This window comes from Triticum aestivum, chromosome 1B (assembly GCF_018294505.1).
Source record: "Triticum aestivum cultivar Chinese Spring chromosome 1B, IWGSC CS RefSeq v2.1, whole genome shotgun sequence".
NCBI classification, from domain to species: domain Eukaryota; kingdom Viridiplantae; phylum Streptophyta; class Magnoliopsida; order Poales; family Poaceae; genus Triticum; species Triticum aestivum.
In genome coordinates, this window is record NC_057795.1 from 100,295,531 (window position 1) to 100,315,224 (window position 19,694).

Genomic DNA, 19,694 nt, shown 5'->3' on the forward strand with positions numbered 1-19,694 from the left:
CTCTAGATGGACAGAGGTCATCGGCACAGGCGGCTCGCCCCCTTAGGGAGAGGATGCCTGCCCGAATACGGAACCATTGGGGTTTCCGGAGCCGTTTTCGGCCGGGGGCCGCACTTGCTGCGGCCCCCATCATTAGAGTCCATGGGGGTTTTCCCTCCATGTGCCCGGCGATTGGGATCTCTCCTGAGGGCATCTCTAGAACTGTCTCCCCCTGGTCCGGTATCCTCTGGGATAACACCTCGGTGTCGTCCGCAGGCCGGGGGGAAGAGGCGGTCGGAAGTGAATCGCTGTTCATCACCGACGCGCCCAGAGACCCCTCCGAAGAGGAGGATATGTCGATGTTGGATTTGGCCGGACTGCATGTGCATGTTTGGCATAATAAGAAAAGCAATAAAGCAAACATACTGGAAGTATCATAGTGTCTGGATACTTACGACTTAGCCAGGGGCTTTTCCCTGGGCAACCACTCCTCGTCGCTGTAGGTGGCGGTGGTAGTGTGGTCCGGAAGGAAGGTCTTTCCCTTCTTGAACATTCCGGCCCCCCCCCTGTGGGGCGACCTTTTTCTTCTTCTCTCCCCCGGTTGGGGAGGGAGGAATTTCCTCTTCCCCCTCCTCATCTTCATGGGAGGAGTGCACCTCGTTGTCTTCGGACGTTGAGTCTGATATAACCTTGCGTCGGAGACCTTTCCTGGTCCCCGTGGCCTTCTTCTTGGCCTTCTTCTCCGGCACCTCATAGGGTGCTGGGAACAACATCTTCGTCAGAAGGGACGATGCTGGATCTTCAGGGAGCGGAGCCGGACAGTCGATCCGCTCCGCTATCACTACCCAGTCCTGTTAGATCAGCTTGGAGGCTTAGTTTCCTCCCACGGATGTGCCGGTAAAAAGGCACATCTCGCAAAATATAAAAACTTACCGAATGGGCTTGGCATGTCGCGCTGAGTCCACGATCTTCGGTTATGGGTGGGGGGACCTCATTGGCCTTGAAGAGCACCTTCAAGACGTCTTCGTGCATCGTGTCGAAGAGCTCTTGCAGCATCTGGTGTTCGGCCGGGTCGAACTCCCACAAATTTTAAGCCCATCTCTGACACGGAAGGATCCGGCGGATGAGCATGACCTGGACCATGTTGACATGCTTGATTTTCTTGCCTATCATATTCTTGACACAGGTCTGGAGTCCAGTCAGCTCCACCGATGAGCCCCAAGCTAAGCCCTTCTCTTTCCAGGAGGTGAGCCACATGGGGATGCCAGATCGAAACTCGGGGGTCACCGCCCAGTTGGTGTCAAGCGGCTCGGTGATGTAGAACCACCCCGATTGACACCCCTTCACGATCTCCACAAAGGAGCCTTTGGGCCAGATGACATTGGGCATCTTGCCCACCATGGCACCTCCGCACTCCGCTTGCTGGCCAACCACCACCTTTGGCTTCACGTTGAAGGTCTTCAGTCACAGGCCGACGTGGGGTGTAATGCGGAGGAAGGTCTCGCACATGACGATAAACGCCGAGATGTTGAGGATGAAATTGGGGGCCAGATCATGGAAGTCCAGCCCGTAATAGAACATAAGCCTGCAGACGAATGGGTGGAGGGGGAATCCCAGTCCGCGGACAAAGTGAGAGAGAAATACTACCCTCTCCTGGGGTCTCAGGGTGGGGATGATCTGCCCTCCGGCCAGAAGTCGGTGCGTGATGTTTTGCGGCCAGGTATCCGGCCCCTCGAAGCTTCGTTATGTCTCCTCCGTGATGGAGGAGACCATCCACTTGCCTCCCGCTCCGGACATGCTTGAATGACTTTGCGAGGAAGATGAGGGCTTGGGCGCTAGAGCTCGAGTAAGAGAGAATGGATGAGCAGAGGAAGACAACGTGGGTGGAAAAGGGGAATCCTTATCTCCTTTTAAAGGCGGTAGAAACTGTGTGCCCCCACTTGCCCTGTAAGCTCGCTTATTCCCCAAGCATCGTGTTGATGGCGCGGTTGGGTTACCCACACCCATATTGATGAGAATCCCGTGATAAGGGGACATGATCTCTGCTTCGACAAGACATGCCAATAAAACTGCCTCGCAATACGTGCAGTAGCAGGTTGAGAAAAACGGTTCACATAATGACCAGGCCGTGACATGATGACACGCTATGAAAAATTATCAGCAGATTAGATTTGTGGAAAATTATGCTCTCTACGGTGGTATGTGGAATTAGTTTTGCAGAGCCGGACACAATTCATGTGTTCAAAATCTACATTGGAGTATTCGGAGAAGGAAACCGCCTTGCAATGCCGACGACAATCTGCGCGTCGGACTCATCGTCATTGAAGCCTGGTTCAGGGGCTACTGAGGGAGTCCTGGATTAGGGGGTCCTCGGGCAGCCGGACTGTATGCTTATGCCGGACTGTTGGACTATGAAGATACAAGATTGAACACTTCGTCCCGTGTCCGGGTGGGACTCTCCTTGGCGTGGAAGGCAAGCTTGGCAATTCGGATATTCAGATTCCCTTCTCTCTAACTGACTCTGTGTAACCCTAACCCCCTCCGGTGTCTATATAAACCGGAGGGTTTAGTCCATAGGACAACAACAATCATACCATAGGCTAGCTTCTAGGGTTTAGCCTCTATGATCTCATGGTAGATCAACTCTTGTAATACTCATATCATCAAGATTAATCAAGCAGGAAGTAGGGTATTACCTCCATAGAGAGGGCCCGAACCTGGGTAAACATCGTGTCCCCCGCCTCCTGTTACCATTAGCCTTAGACGCACAGTTCGGGACCCCCTACCCGAGATCCTCCGGTTCTGACACCGACAGCCTCCCCCGCCGTCAAGGAGGAGCGGATCTCACTGCCGCCCCGACGCGTCATGAATGAGGAGTGCCGCTCACCGCCGCCCCGGTGTGACGTCAGGGTGGAGCGTCGCTTGCCGTCGCCCTGCCAAAGACGCGCGGGCGCATTCTGCGCTACCTCCACAACGTCTGCTCCTCGTCGTCGTCCTGGAGCGCCATGACAGCCCAGGAGTACGCCGACCAGAGCAGTATCACTGGATAGGCACAACGGTGTGCGCCGATCCCAAATCGCGAACTCGGACGTCCCGCCGCCACAAATCGCGGCATACCCGAACCTCGCGTACGCCTGGGCCCTGGACCCTTTCGTGATGACGTCAGAGACAGCTAAGCACCGTCTCCGCCGCCTCAATGGGGAGATGGCCAGGTACGGCGACGAATGGTCCCTCGCTGAGATTGCCGCCGCCACTAGTGACGACGCCTCCAACGACCGCTGCCCTCTTCCCTAGCCCACGTCCTCGGAGGCTATGGCCTCACTGCCCAAGGCGCAAGAGGAGGCGAAGAGGATCATCCGCGAGAGCCAGGCGGCCACTAGGAAGCCCTGCCGCGGTGCCGCCACCTTCCGCCGCCCCAAGCCCAACGATGATGACTCTGACGTCGGATCGGGCAACGATGACGGGGGAAGAGCCGCCGGCCAGCCTGACATGCCATACGAGGTCACCGTGAAGTATATGATAGTTTATGGTTTTAGTTTTAGGTTTTTAGTGCACTAGACAAAATATCGTCCAGTTTTATATACAAATTATCCCACTTCAATGAAATCCGCCGTGTTTATATCAAAATTCGTCCGGCTTGATCGAATTTCATCCGGTTGGTTTGAGTTATTGTGAAAATGTATGCGGCTATGGTTAGATGGCTGCCTTTCGCGTTTGTGTCCGTGGACTGCCCCCCTGTTCGCAGACGGATGCGGGAGGAAATTTGTGGGTTGCCGTTGGAGATGCCCTTACCGCGGACGTCTCCTGCCCTGACAACATTGCTCACGCTCAGTCCCGAGTCTACACTCGAGGCTTTAGTATATAGCAAAAAACTGAAGGAAATATGCCCTAGAGGCAATAATAATGTTGTTATTTTATATTTCCTTATATCATGATAAATGTTTATTATTCATGCTAGAATTGTATTAACCGGAAACTTGATACATGTGTGGATACATAGACAAAACACTGTGTCCCTAGTAAGCCTCTACTAGACTAGCTCGTTGATCAAAGATGGTTAAGTTTCCTAACCATAGACATGTGTTGTCATTTGATAAACGGGTTCACATCATTAGGAGAATGATGTGATGGAGAAGACCCATCCGATAGCATAACATATTGATCGTTCAGTTTTATTGCTATTGCTTTCTTCATGTCAAATACATATTCCTTCGACTATGAGATTATGCAACTCCCGGATACCGGAGGAATGCCTGGTGTTCTATCAAGTGTTACAATGTAACTGGGTGATTATAAAGAAGATCTACAGGTATTGAGGGAGTCCCGGATTAGGGGGTGTCCGGATAGCCGGACTACCATCATCGGCCGGACTATCATCACCGACCGGACTCCAAGACTATGAAGATACAAGATTGAAGACTTCGCCCCGTGTCCGGATGGGACTTTCCTTGGCGTGGAAGGCAATCTTGGCGATACGGATATGTAGATCTCCTACCATTGTAACCGACTCTGTGTAACCCTAGCCCTCTCCGGTGTCTATATAAACCGGATGGCTCTAGTTCGTAGGACACAACAACAACAACCATTACAATCATACCATAGGCTAGCTTCTAGGGTTTAGCCTCCTTGATCTCGTGGTAGATCCACTCTTGTAAACATCCACAATATCAATATCAATCAAGCAGGACATAGGGTTTTACCTCCATCAAGAGGGCCCGAACCTGGGTAAAACATCGTGTCCCTTGTCTCCTGTTACCATCCGCCTAGACGCACAGTTCGGGATCCCCTACCCGAGATCCGCCGGTTTTGACACCGACATTGGTGCTTTCATTGAGAGTTCCTCTGTGCCGTCACCGATAGGAAGGATGCCTCTTCCCGTCTTCAAGGACGGTATTTTCGCCAAAGGAGCCTAGGCCGCCGGCCAAACTATCCGGCTAGGTGGTTTTCTTATGACCGCCTGTCCGGCCACCGCTTCGACAATGACCTCTCAAGTCGTTAAAAGCAATCTTCACGTCAGCTCAGAATTCGCCGAGCGGCTGGATCCAATAGAGCTCTCGTCCATAAACGAGCTCTTGGATCGCATCGCCGCCTTGGGAGTCGCTACAGACTACAATCAGATTGGGCTTAAAACCGATCTGAGAGAGATTAACTCTCCCCAGGTCACCCACCACGTTGCAGTGGTAGAGGAACAATGCGGCGACTCTTCTCCTGTATTGAAAACTAGTCATGTCCGGGCTCCCGAACCCCCCATGCCGGATTCCCGCGGAGGGACGGACTTCGATCAAGCACTGAACTTAAAGTCAGGCATCGGACCAGACTCGTTGGACAACGTCCAGCAATCCAAGCTTCCAAATTTGGAAACTTCTCGGCCCTCGAGACTTGAGATGGGTAGGGTTCTGGACTTAATTCCACCCACCCGCCCAGACATATGCGATCTATCTCTAATTCGGCAAGAGCCCGCTGAGACAGTACATCACTACTGGGCCAGATTCCTCCTGGTTATGGACAGGATAAAGGACTACCGAGAGGAAAACGCAATCTCAATTTTTTGCAATAATTGCATGGACGAGGGAATCTTGAACGCCGTCAGCCGTCGTGAAATTACACGCTTCGCCGACCTGGCGTCCATAGTACGAAAGTACTGTGGGATGGAGAGTTTCTGGACAACCGAAAATAAGTTTTGGGATAATCCGGCCCCGAATACAACCCTAGTCTGCAACAAAAGGGTGCATTACACTCAGTCACCAGATACAAAAATCAAAAAGCAAATACCCCATAGAGGGCACGGAACCGTACTGGAGGGATGGCTTAGCGGACCCTGTAAAATTCACAGTACAGAAGGTGCCGTCCCAACACATAGCCTTCGAGCATGTTGGATATTACGGCAGGTGGCCAAAAGTGGAGAGGAGCTTCTAGCCCCGGAAAACCACTCCAACAATACCGGTACGGTATCAACAGTCTTCGAGACTTTCGCATCAAACAATATGCTGAAACGAACAATCCGCAGCCTTGCCGAAGTCTACCAAGTAGCAACAACTAATCCATGGAGTGACACAGCCATCACCTTCAACGCCAGCGACGAACCTAAATTCCGAACAGCCCGAGCTCCAGCCGCACTGGTACTTAGTCCAATAGTGGACGGCTTTCGACTTACAAAAGTCCTCATGGATGGCGGCAGCGGATTAAACCTCATCTACGAGGAAACCCTTCAAAAAATGGAAATAGACTGGAGCCGCATTGAGCGAAGCAGCACAACCTTTAGAGGAATAATCCCTAGCCGGGAGGCGCACTGCACAGGAAAAATCACACTCGATGTGGTATTCGGCTCGCCGGACAATTACAGATCCGAAGAAGTCACGTTCCAAGTGGCCCCGTTCAACAGCGGATATCACGCTATATTAGGACGAGAGGCATTCACAATTTTTCAAGCCGTACCCCATTACGGGTACATGAAGCTCAAAATGCCTGGGCCTGGCGGAATAATCACTCTCGTTAGTGATCCGGACATAGCACTCCGCCCCGAAAACAAGACAGACGCATTAGCCTTAGAGGCACTATCCGAAGCCCTAGCGGCAGAGGAACTCACCGCGCTGCGCTCTACGGTGAATAGGGACGATGTGATACTCGATAAGAGATCCAAGTCCACCTCCTTTAAACCAGCAGATGAAATAGTAAAATTCCAGGTCCACCCAACGGACCCGACAAAGACGGCCTCCATCGGGGCATAATTGAACCCTGATGTAGACGCCGCACTGTGAGAATTCCTTCGGGAAAATTGGGACATTTTTGCCTGGCACCCCTCGGATATGCCCGGAATCCCACGCAGATTGGCAGAACATAGCCTAAACATCCTAAAAGGATTCAAGCCAGTCAAACAGGCTCTTCGACGATTTTTCGAACCCAAAAGACAGGCAATGGGAGAAGAGCTAGCCAAACTATTGGAAGCCGAATTCATCGGAGACATCAAACATCCAGATTGGCTAGCAAACCTGGTAATGGTACCAAAGAAGGACAAATCCTGGCGCCTATGCGTCGATTTCAAAGACCTAAATAAAGCCTGCCCAAAGGATCCCTTCCCCCTCCCCCGCATCGACCAAATCATCGATGCCACTACAGGGCACGATTCATTGTGCTTCCTGGACGCATACTTCGGCTATCATCAAATCAAGATGGCAGAAGCGGATCAAGCCGCAACGGCATTGATTACTCCATATGGACCATTCTGCTTCAACACGATGCCTTTCGGACTTAAAAACACCGGCGCAACATATCAGCGCATGATTCAGACATGTCTGGCTACCCAGATCGGCAAAATAGTAGAGGCATACGTAGACGACGTAGTCGTCAAAACTAAACACGTCGAAACTCTAGTAGACGATTTGAGGCTCACATTCGACAACCTCACAGCATATGACATCCAGCTGAATCTGGAAAAATGCGTTTTCGGCGTACCAGCTAGAAAGCTGCTGGGCTTCATCGTATCCGGTAGAGGAATTGAAGCAAACCCAGCCAAGATCCGAGCTCTGTCACAGCTAGATATCCCAAAAGACCTCAAGCAAATACAAAAATTGACTGGATGCATGGCGGCTCTAAGCCACTTTATCTCCTGTCTAGGAGAAAAGGCATTGCCTCTCTATCGCCTCCTTAGGCGCACCGAACACTTTGAGTGGACGGATGCTGCCACCGCCGGACTCGAAGAAATAAAGGCCATATTGGCAACAAATCCGGTCCTGGCTGCGCCCAACCTGGGCGAACCGATGTTGTTATACATCGCAGGAACACATCAAGTTATAAGCGCGGTACTCGTCGTCGAACGAGAGACAGAAGGGCATAAATTCCCTCTTCAAAAACCAGTATACTACATATCCACTGTGTTAGCCCCCTGCAAATCCCGTTACCCGCACTATCAGAAGATAGCATACGTGGTGTTCATGGCATCCCGGAAGCTCCGACACTACTTTCAAGAGTGTTCGATAACAGTGGCCTCTGAAGTACCACTTAACGACATTATAAACAACCGCGATGCGACGGGCAGGATTGCAAAATGGGCCATTGAGCTCTTACCATTTGATATAACTTACAAACCTCGACGAGCTATAAAGTCACAAGTTTTGGCTGACTTTGTCGCTGAATGGACCGAAGCCAAACTCCCTAAAGAGTATGACGCATACTTCAATTGGATTATGCACTTCGACGGCTCTAAAATGTTAGCCGGATTGGGGGCTGGCGTCGTATTGACGTCCCCGACCGGGGACACAGTCCAATACGTACTTCAGATAATGTACACGGACTCCAACAACGCAGCCGAATACGAGACCCTTTTACATGGTCTCCGGATGGCAATCTCCATGGGCATTCAATGCCTAGAGGTGCGTGGGGATTCAAACCTCGCAATATCCCAAATAAACGGAGACTTTGACGCCAAAGATCCGAAAATGGCAGCATATTGCAATGCTGTCCTAAAAATGTCAGCCCGGTTTGAAGGACTTGAATTCCATCACGTAGCCCAGGATAATAACCAAGCAGCCGACGTACTAGCACGCATCGGCACAAAACGCGACGCTGTCCCTCCTAATATCTTCCTAGAGCGGCTCTTCAAGCCATCCGTACTATGGGAAGAGGAGTCCGGAAATAACAAACCGGAACAAGCCGCACCAACCGGCGATTCAGCCGATGACATAACACCTTCAGCCCATGACATAATGGCAGTAATTGCCCCGTGGACAGAACCAATCCTCGCCTACTTGCTTAGGCAGGAGCTTCCCGAAGACCAAAATGAGGCCCGCTGCATTGTCCGGCGATCTAAACCTACAAGGTCTATGAGGGAGAACTTTATAAGAAAAGCACAACCGGAGTCCTTCAAAGGTGTATCTCCGAAGAGGAAGGGCGAAACCTCCTGGCTGAAATTCACGCCGGACTAGGCGGACACCACGCCGCAGCTCGGGCCCTTGTAGGAAAGGCATTCCGTACAGGATTTTATTGGCCGACGGCCCGAGCAGATGCTCAGGACTTAGTCCAAAGATGCGTCAGTTGTCAGCTCTTTGCTAATCAGAGCCATATGCCACCCACCGCCCTCAAAACTATATCCATTACCTGGCCGTTCGCGGTCTGGGGGCTTGACATGGTTGGACCACTTAAAGGGGGAACCCACAAGCAAAGGTACCTATTGGTCATGGTGGATAAATTCACCAAATGGATAGTGGCCAAGCCAGTTAAAACGGCAGAGTCCGGACCAGTGATAGACTTTATATCCAGGTTAGTACACCGTTATGGTGTCCCCCACAGCATCATCACCGATAACGGCACGAACTTCACGACCGATGAGGTTAAATCATGGTGCAAAAATATGGGCATCAAGCTCGATTACGCTTCAGTCTATCATCCTCAAACCAACGGTCAAGTGGAACGAGCAAATGGTCTAATAATGAGAGGCATCAAACCCAGACTAGTGCGGTCCCTTACGAAATCTGACACGCACTGGGTAGAGGAGCTCGACTCCGTACTCTGGGGGCTGCGGACAACGCCTAACCATACTACCGGATTCACACCATTTTTATGGTATACGGCGCAGAAGCAGTTTTGCCCTGCGACATAATTCATGGCTCACCTCGAGTGCGCATGTACGAAGAAAGAGAAGCTGAGTTGGATCGGCAGGATAGCTTGGACGCATTGGAGGAAGAATGCGACGTCGCCAAGGCTCGTTCCACATTCTATCAGCAGCAGGCTCGAAGATACCAAAGGAGAGAAGTACGGGCCAAGACTTACAACGTTGGCGAACTAGTTCTACGCCTGCCGGACAAGAAAAAGGACAAGCTCAAGCCCAAATGGGAAGGCCCCTTCATCATCGATCAAGTCCTGACCGGCGGAGCGTACCGTCTACGAAATGCATCGGATAACCGACTCGAGCCGAACCCATGGAACGCAGCCCGCCTCCGAAGATTCTATGCCTAGCACCGGACTAAGAGTTCGTCCCTTTCCCCCCGTCCAATTTTTTTTACTTCAGCTGCCTTTTGTTTATCCTTTTCTTCTCAACCCTATTCATCCAAGCCTTAAAGGGCCTACTTGCGCAACGTTCGCGCGCAATTGATGTGCTATCCGCACTCATTATACTTGGGGGCTTCTTTACCAGAAGCTTAATTATAAGGGCTTCATGCCCAGCACATGTGTCAAGCCTCCACATGTACCTTTTATTCACCATTATATGCATCGATATGACTTAAGTTTTGGCCAAGCTGGGTTGCCTGGCTCCTGTGCTTACCCCTACGTTCCCGATTGTTCGGCTAGGAGGTAAAGGGAGCACCTCTGCGATTGTTACTGCCGGGTCAGCCGGATGTGTACCTCAGACTGGGTGAAGCCGAAAGCTAGCGTTCTTAAGGGAATATTCGGTCGGTGACTTAAAAGATGATTTTTTATCCACTTATTTATCTGCCCCCAGATGTTTTTCTGCTTTTTTCGCAGTCCGGACATGCACTTTAGGGCATGCCACCCCCAGAGGAAAGGAACCCTTAACGGAACTATTCTCCCTGGAAGATGTTTCTTACTACCCATGTAATATAACATAACTAGTTGGGCACTTGTCTGATAAAGCACTAATGACCCCTACGCCTGGTCTCCATGCATACCCCGGTTGTTTCATAACCGAGAAGGTATTCGGACACACTCCGGACTCTAGGGTCCCGAGGTCGAAGCGAAAAGGTCGGCAAAGACAAACGATCTACAATCCGGCTAGAAGGCATTTTATATGTCATTTTATAATACATTGTCAAATCGACTGATTGTATTCTTCCTCAATCCCATCTAACAGGTTGTCTAATTTACAGTCCTGTTGGGAAAATTTAGCGGCCAACTCTACTTGGCCGTATACTAAACTCACAGGGATCTCCTTCCCATCGGGCCCCACAGGTCCGACTTCGGCCATGTGGTTGGGATCCGCCTTCTTGTACCGCGTCTTCACCATGGCCCAGGCCTCCCTGGCACCTTGGCGGCAGGCCGAAATCTTCCATAAATGGAAGCGCTGCCGCACTCCCTACAGCTTCTCCGCAAGCTCCCCAAGGCCCTCGGGCAAGGAGAAGGCTGGCCATAAAGCCTGGATGATGCCACTCATTGCCTGCCGAACTCGTTCGATCAGTTGCAACAATTCGGGAAGTTGATCACCCATTGATATGGGCATCTCCTCCGCAGGGCGACCTGTGAGCATACCTGCAGACATGTTCTGTCAAATTGACTTCCTCGCCAAACTATTCTTTTCAAAGGAGTTCGCTCAAGCACTTACTATAGATGCCGCGACGAAGCCGCTGATTCTCCTTAACGGAGCCCGACAGCTCGGCCCAAACACCTTTCAGCTCTTCTCCTAGCTGGGCATGGGCATCCTGGAGCTTGTTCCTTTCATGCTGCACCTTATGCAGCACCCTCTCGCCGGCCTTTAGTTGGCGCAGAAGTTCTTGCCTGTCCGGATCTTGTCCGGCAGCACCTGCAATGTCATTTTTTAGACTTGCGCAAAGGCCAAACGCTACTTATCTTTCTAAAATAATGCGTTACCAGGAGAGGTCCCTACGTTTCCTCCTGCACCGGAGAGTGCGGCCTCAAGTTGGGCCTTGCACTCTTGCAGCTCCTGAGACAGTTGGGTATTCTTCTCGGTAAGATCCTACGTTTCATATGATCCTTAAATCAGTTAATATAACTATTTTAAGTCTCGGGGGCTACTAGCATATATAACTATAAAATTCTCTTACCCGTATGTCTTTTACATACTGCTCCGTGGCTCTGGTAAAACCATCTTGAGCAGCACGAAGGTGCGCGGCCCCCGTGTTAAAGGCATTCAACGCCTCGGGGGAGAAGCACGCGTCACGAAATACTGTCCGGCGGCGCCTGTGATTCAGGGCACTCTCCACCTCAGACTTGGTGGCGGACAGTCTATCGGCATCCTCCGTCGGAGGAACGTCCGGCTCGCGCCTCGCGCTCGCCTCCCCCTCCAGACCAGGTGCTGGAGCCTGGCTGGTAGAGGTTGGATTGGCAACCTCCACGCCCGCAGTCCGGCGGACGCCTTATTCCCTACAAAAGTCATGAGCACTCAAACACTTCCTAGGAATGTTGCTCTAAATAATGAATTGTGAGCTACACCTTTGCGGCGATGTTTCAGTCCGCGCCGCGCTCCTCTTCCGCCTACTGGTCCGGACTGGCCCTTGTTGGCCAGCCACCGCGGGCTCGGCTTCTCACCCTAGGGGCGCCTCCTGCTCAGCACCATCGTATACGGTGGTCAGAAGTAAGCAAGGAAGGAATGACGGTGTCAGGACTTCGGTCGCAATCACCTGGGAAGCCGGATATAGTCCGGGATAGTCGGTCGTGATGGCGACTAAAGCATTGTCCATGCTGAGCTGGTGGAACACCCCGTTGATTAGCTCCACCATTATGTCCGGATCCTCTTCGGAGGCCGGATCCCGGGACCTCTCTAGATCCTCGGGTTGTGGAGCTGGACTTAGCATGTCCTCCACGATCCGGCGCAGCTCCTGCGTCGAAAGAAGAATACAATATAAGAAACTTAAGTTTCAAAAAGCATGGGTCGGGCACGTAGAGTGTTCGCTTACCCAAGGCCGGGGATTATTCATGGAGAACCCATTTAACGGGTTCGTCCGAAGGAAATCCTCCTTCTCCCCCTTATACAGGCCGGACATGATCGTCACCAGATCTTCGACCGAATCCGGCCCTTTGCGGCCATGACGGGTGGCATCGTCCTCCCCGTTGAAATCCCACATGGGGTGGCCCCTGTATTGTAGTGGCTGCACCCCCCCGCATAATGCATGTCGCCATGACTCCAATCATGGTCAACCCGGCATGGGCCAGTAACCTTATTCGGCCCATCAAATAATGGACGCTCTTGTCATCCTCCAGTTGGGGGCTCCGCGGACGCCAACTAAGGCGTTTCTTCAGAGGAGCATTGCTGAACTCCGGGAGGCCGATCCGAACAAGGTCCGGCAGCGGAGCGTCTTCTATATAAAACCATTCCGAAGGCCAGTCTTCGGACGCCTTCTTAGGGGTTCCGGATGGATATCCGGTCCCGGCAATGCGCCATATTTCGGCGCCGCCCACTTGATATATGGACCCCTCGTGAGAACGGGGTACAAGGCAGAACAACCTCTTCCACAACACGAAATGGGGCTCGACGCCCAGGAATAGCTCGCAAAGAGCTACGTAACCCGCAATATGCAGGATTGAGGCGGGCGTGAGGTGATGAAGCTGGAGTCCGTAGAACTCCAGGAGCCCGCGGAGGAATGGATGTACAGGAAATCCGAGCCCCCTTATCAGATAGGGGACGAAGCATACCCGCTCCCTTTTGTTGGGATTTGGGGTAACCTCCGCTTGCTTCCCACCTTTGTAGGTGGCCAGCCCGGCTCGAACCGGAACCATGAAGGCCGGAGGGAGATATCCCCCCGCTTGGAGCTTCACCAGCTCGCTGTGTGGAACAGAGCATCTCCTCCAATCTCCTGGCAAAGGGCTGGGAGTGCGAGAAGAGGAGCTGCATTGACGGTCCATGATGGAATGGATTCTTGGTCGAAAGCGCTCCGATGAGTATTTGCGGGAGGAAGATGGTGATTTGGATCTGGATTCTTGCCTCCCTTATAGGCAGATTATTCGCACAACTAGGGGGTAAAACATAAAAGACACCCTGGCTTTTCACATTCGCGCGGCGCGTGGAAGAAGGCCATTATTGGGCGTGGAAGCCAAGACGCGCAACATTGATGAGGAAGCCGGACACTGTTCGGCAGGTACATAGAACTTGAAGGAGAACCCGCCTTGCAACGCCGAAGACTACACACATGCTGGACTTATCATCATTGAAGCCTGGTTCGGGGGCTACTGAGGGAGTCCCGGATTAGGGGGTGTCCGGATAGACGGACTACCATCATCGGCCGGACTATCATCATCGGCCGGACTCCAAGACTATGAAGATACAAGATTGAAGACTTCGCCCCGTGTCCGGATGGGACTTTCCTTGGCGTGGAAGGCAAGCTTGGCGATACGGATATGTAGATCTCCTACCATTGTAACCGACTCTGTGTAACCCTAGCCCTCTCCGGTGTCTATATAAACCGGATGGCTCTAGTCCGTAGGACACAACAACAACAACCATTACAATCATACCATAGGCTAGCTTCTAGGGTTTAGCCTCCTTGATCTCGTGGTAGATCCACTCTTGTAAACATCCACAATATCAATATCAATCAAGCAGGACGTAGGGTTTTACCTCCATCAAGAGGGCCCGAACCTGGGTAAAACATCGTGTCCCTTGTCTCCTGTTACCATCCGCCTAGACGCACAGTTCGAGACCCCCTACCCGAGATCTGCCGGTTTTGACACCGACAGGTATCTTTGAAGGTGTTTGTTGGGTTGGCATAGACCGATATTAGGATTTTTCACTCCGAGTATCGGAGAGGATCTCTGGGCCCTCTCGGTAATACACATCATAAGAAGCCTTGCAAGCAAAGTGAGTAATAAGTTAGTTGCACGATAATATATTACGGAACGAGTAAAGAGACTTGCTTGTAACTGATAACCCACAAGTATAGGGGATCGCAACAGTTTTCGTGGGTAGAGTATTCAACCCAAATTTATATATTCAACACAAGGGGAGCCAAAGAATATTTTAAGGTATTAGCAGCTGAGTTGTCAATTCAACCACACCTGGAGATTAATTATCTACAACAAAGTGATTAGTAGCATAGTAGTATGATAGTTTCGATGATAGCAGCAGTAGTAACAATAATAGTAACAATGATGGCGGTGATATTGTAGCAGTAACGATAGCAGTAGCAATAGTAGTAACTTAGCAAGGACAATATAAGATAAATTTGTAGGCATTAGATCGGTGACTCGTTGGATGATATTCATCATGAGACAGTTATAACCTAGGGCGATATGGCACTAGCTCCATTTCATAAATATAAGGTAGGCATGTATTCCGTAAATGGTCATACGTGCTTATGGAAAGAACTTGCATCACATCTTTTGTCCTACCATCCCGTGGCAGTGGGGCCCTATTGGAAACTAAGGGATATTAATGCCTGTTTTTAATAGAGAACCGGAACAAAGCATTAGCACACGGTGAATACATGAACTCCTCAAACTACGGTCATCACCGGGAGTGATCCTGACTATTGTCACTCCGGTGTTGCTAGATCATAACACATGGTAGGTGACTATAACTTGCAAGATCGGATCTAGAGCATGGATATAATGGTGATAACATAAACGGTTCAGATCTGAAATCATGGCACCCGGGCCCAAAGTGACAAGCATGAAGCATGGCAAAGTCATAGCAACATCAATCTCAGAACATAGTGGATACTAGGGATCAAGCCCTAACAAAATTAACTCGATTACATGATGAATCTCATCCAATTCCTCACCGAACAACGAGCCTACGAAGGAATTACTCACGCCTGATGGGGAGCATCATGGAATTTAGCGATGGAGATGTGTTGGTGATGACGAAGATCGAAGATCCCCCTCTCCGGAGCCCCAAACGGACTCCAGATCTGGCCTCCCGAGGAAGAACAGGGCTTGGCAGCGTCTCCGTCTCGTGAAACACGATAATTCTTTCTCCTTGATTTTTTCTGGAAATATGGGATTTTATGGCGACGGTTTGAGGGTCAGCGTGGCCACCAGGTGGGCAGCACCCACCAGGGCGCGCCTGGGGGGGCTGGCGTGCCCTGGTGGATTGTGCCCACCCAGGTGCCCCCCTCAGGTACTTCTTGGCTCCAAAAATTCTCTTATTTGATATAAAAAATCCTCACAAAGTTTCATTCCATTCCAAGAATTTTTATTTCTGAACAAAAAATAACACCATGGTAGTTCTGCTGAAAACAGCGTGAGTCTGGGGTTAATTTCATTCAAATCATGCAAATTAGAGCCCAAAACAAGAGGAAAAGCGCTAGGAAAAGTAGATACATTGGAGATGTATCAACTCCCCCAATCTTAAACCTTTGCTTGTCCTCAAGCAATTCAGTTGATAAACTAAAAGTGAAAAAGAAAAACTTTTACGAACTCTTTTCCTCTTGTTTCATAAATAAGCTTAAACAACACCCAGTTTTTCAGCAAGGATTATAACTAAGCATGTCGACAATAACTCTTAAAAGTTATACTAACTCATATCAATGACATAAACAACTAGAGAGCAATAATAAGATATCTCAAATAGCAACACGTTGTCAAAACAACCATGATATAATATGACAATAGTGGTATCTCACTTGCCCTTTCTGAGACCGCAAAACATAAATACAGAGCACCCCCAAAGTTCAAGCAGCGACTAAACATTGTAATTCATGATAGAAAAGATCCAGTCATGATGCACCCAACATTAGCTATACACAATGCATCAGCATGACAGAAGTGCTCTCAGGTTCTGGCGCTTATTTGAGAAGGTGATGACACGACGTAAAAGTAAATAGATAGTCCCTTCACAGAGGGAAGCAGTGATTTGCAGAGGTGCCAGAGCTCAAGTTTTAAAACAGAGGTAAATGATATTTTGAGACATGCACCCTTCTTATTCACTTCACGACCATAAGTAATCAATACCTTCCATGCTAAGCACGCTAGTGGCGATTCCCAAGCGGAAATGTAAAGGTTATGACTCTAATGGGAGTTTTTGTTTGATTATTTGTAATCTCTTTTTGAAGGAAATATGCCCCTAGAGGCAATAATAAAGTTGTTATTTATATTTCCTTATATCATGATAAATGTTTATTATTCATGCTAGAATTGTATTAACCGGAAACTTAGTACATGTGTGAATACATAGACAAAACATAGTGTCCCTAGTATGCCTCTACTAGACTAGCTCGTTAATCAAAAATGGTTATGTTTCCAAACCATAGACATGTGTTGTCATTTGATGAATGATACGACGTATCTATAATTTTTGATTGTTCCATGCTATTATATTATCTGTTTTGGATGTTTAATGGGCTTTAATATGCTCTTTTATATTATTTTTGAAACTAACCTATTAACCGGAGGCCCAATGTCAGTTTCTAATTTTTTTTGCCTATTTTAGAGTTTTGCAGAAAAGGAATACCAAACGGAGTGCAAACGGAATGAAACCTTTGCGATGATCTTTCTTGGACCGAAAGCAAACCAGAAGACTTGGAGTTGAAGTCAGAGACGCAACGAGGTAGGAGGGTGCGCCCGGAGGGGGGGGGGGGAGGATAGGCGTGCCCCCACCCTCATGGGCCCCTTGTAGCTCCACCGACCTAGTTCTTCCGCCTATATATACTCTTATACCCTAAAAACATTAGGGGAGCCACAAAACCACTTTTCCACCACCGCAACCTTCTGTACCCATGAGATCCCATCTTGGGGCCTTTTCCGGTGATCTGCCGGAGGGGGATTCGATCACGGAGGGCTTCTACATCAACACCATTGCCTCTCCGATGAAGCGTGAGTAGTTTACCACAAACCTTTGGGTCCATAGTTATTAGCTAGATGGCTTCTTCTCTCTCTTTGATTCTCAATACAAAGTTCTCCTTGATGTTCTTGGAGATCTATTCGATGTAATATTCTTTTGCCGTGTGTTTGCCGAGATCCATTGAATTGTGGATTTATGAACAAGATAATCTATGAATATTATTTGGTTCTTCTTTGAATTCTTATATGCATGATTTGATATCTTCGCAAGTCTCTTCGAATTATCGGTTTAGTTTGGCCTACTAGATTGATCTTTCTTGTCATGGGAGAAGTGCTTAACTTTGGGTACAATCTTGCGGTGTCCTTTCCTAGTGACAGTAGGGGCAGCAAGGAACATATTGTATTGTTGCCATCGAGGATAAAAAGATGGGGTTTATATCATATTGCTTGAGTTTATCCCTCTACATCATGTCATCTTGCTTAATGCGTTACTCTGTTCTTATGAACTTAATACTCTAGATGCATGCTGGATAGCGGTCAATGTGTGGAGTAATAGTAGTAGATGCAGGCAGGAGTCGGTCTACTTGACATGGACGTGATGCCTATGTTCATGATCATTGCCTTAGATGTCATCATAATTATGCGTTTTTTTATCAATTGCTCGACAATAATTTGTTCACCCACCATAATACATGCTATCTCGAGAGAAGCCACTAGTGAAACCTATGGCCCTCGAGTCTCTTTTCCATTATATTAAAGTCTCTTTTCCATATTATTGAATCTCGTTTACTATTTTACAATCTCTACTTTCCAATCTATACAACAAAAATACCAATAGTATTTACTTTATTATTTCTATCAGATTTCACTTTTGCGAGTGACCGTGAAGGGATTGACAACCCCTTTATCGCGTTGGTTGCAAGTTCTTGATTGTTTGTGCAGGTACTCGATGACTTGTGCGTCGTCTCCTACTGGATTGATACCTTGGTTCCAAAACTGAGGGAAATACTTACGCTACTTTGCTGCATCACCCTTTCCTCTTCAAGGGAAAACCAACGCAAGCTCAAGAGGTAGCAAGAAGGATTTCTGGCGCTGTTGCCGGGGAGATCTATGCCAAGTCAAACCATACCAAGTACCCATCATAAACTCTTCTCCCTTGCATTACAATATTTGCCATTCGCCTCTCATTTTCCTCTCCCCCACTTCTAAAATGATCTTCGAAAACCTTTGCCTTTTTCTTCGCCCCTCTTCTGTTTGTCTCTTTTCGCTTGCTTCTTGTGTGCTTGTGTGTTGGATTGATTGCTTGTCACGATGGCTCAAGATAATACTAAATTGTGTGACTTTTCCAATACCAACAACAATGATTTTATTAGCACTCCGATTGTTCCTACTACTGATGCTGAATCTTGTGAAATTAATACCGCCTTGTTGAATCTTGTTATGAAAGATAAATTTTCTGGCCTTCCTAGTGTAGATGCCACAACCCATCTAAACAACTTCGTTGATTTGTGTGATATGCAAAAAAAGAAAGATGTGGATAACGATATTGTTAAATTGAAGCTATTTCCTTTTTCGCTTAGAGATCGTGCTAAAACTTGGTTCTCATCTTTGCCTAAAAATAGTATTGATTCATGGAATAAGTGCAAAGATGCTTTTATCTCTAAGTATTTTCCTCCAGCTAATGTCATCTCCCTTAGGAACAATATTATGAATTTTAAGCAACTTGATCATGAGCATGTTGCACAAGCTTGGGAGAGGATGAAATTAATGATACGTAACTGCCCTAGACATGGTTTGTATTTATGTATGATTATTCAAAAAAATATGTCGGATTGAATTTTGCTTCTAGAAATCTTTTAGATTCGGCCACGGGAGGCACTTTTATGGAAATCACTTTAGGAGAAGCTACTAAGCTCCTAGATAACATTATGGTTAATTATTCTCAATGGCACACCGAAAGATCCACTAGTAAAAAAGTTCATGCGATTGAAGAGATTAATGTTTTGAGTGGAAAGATAGATGAACTTATGAAATTGTTTGCTAATAAAAGTGTTTATTCTGATCCTAATGATATGCTTTTGTCCACTTTGATTGAGACTAATAATGAATCTATGGATGTGAATTTTGTTGGTAGGAACAATTTTGGTAACAACGCGTATAGATGCAATTTTATTCCTAGGCCTTTTCCTAGTAATTCCTCTAATAATTATGGTAATTCGTACAACAACTCTTATGGAAATTTTAATAAGATGCCCTCTGATTTTGAGAATAGTGTTAAAGAATTTATGAGTTTGCAAAAGAATTTCAATGCT

General features: G+C 48.5%; 1 protein-coding gene across 1 annotated transcript in view; it reads left to right on the top strand.

Moving 5' to 3' along the window:
• Positions 1–3,291: 3,291 nt before the first annotated feature.
• Positions 3,292–19,694, top strand: part of LOC123077449 (uncharacterized) — a 121,063-nt gene continuing 104,660 nt past the window's right edge. Inside the window, exon 1 of the mRNA XM_044499732.1 lies at positions 3,292–3,480. Within this exon, the coding sequence (XP_044355667.1) occupies positions 3,292–3,480 (189 nt within the window). The remainder of the gene's footprint in view (positions 3,481–19,694) is intronic.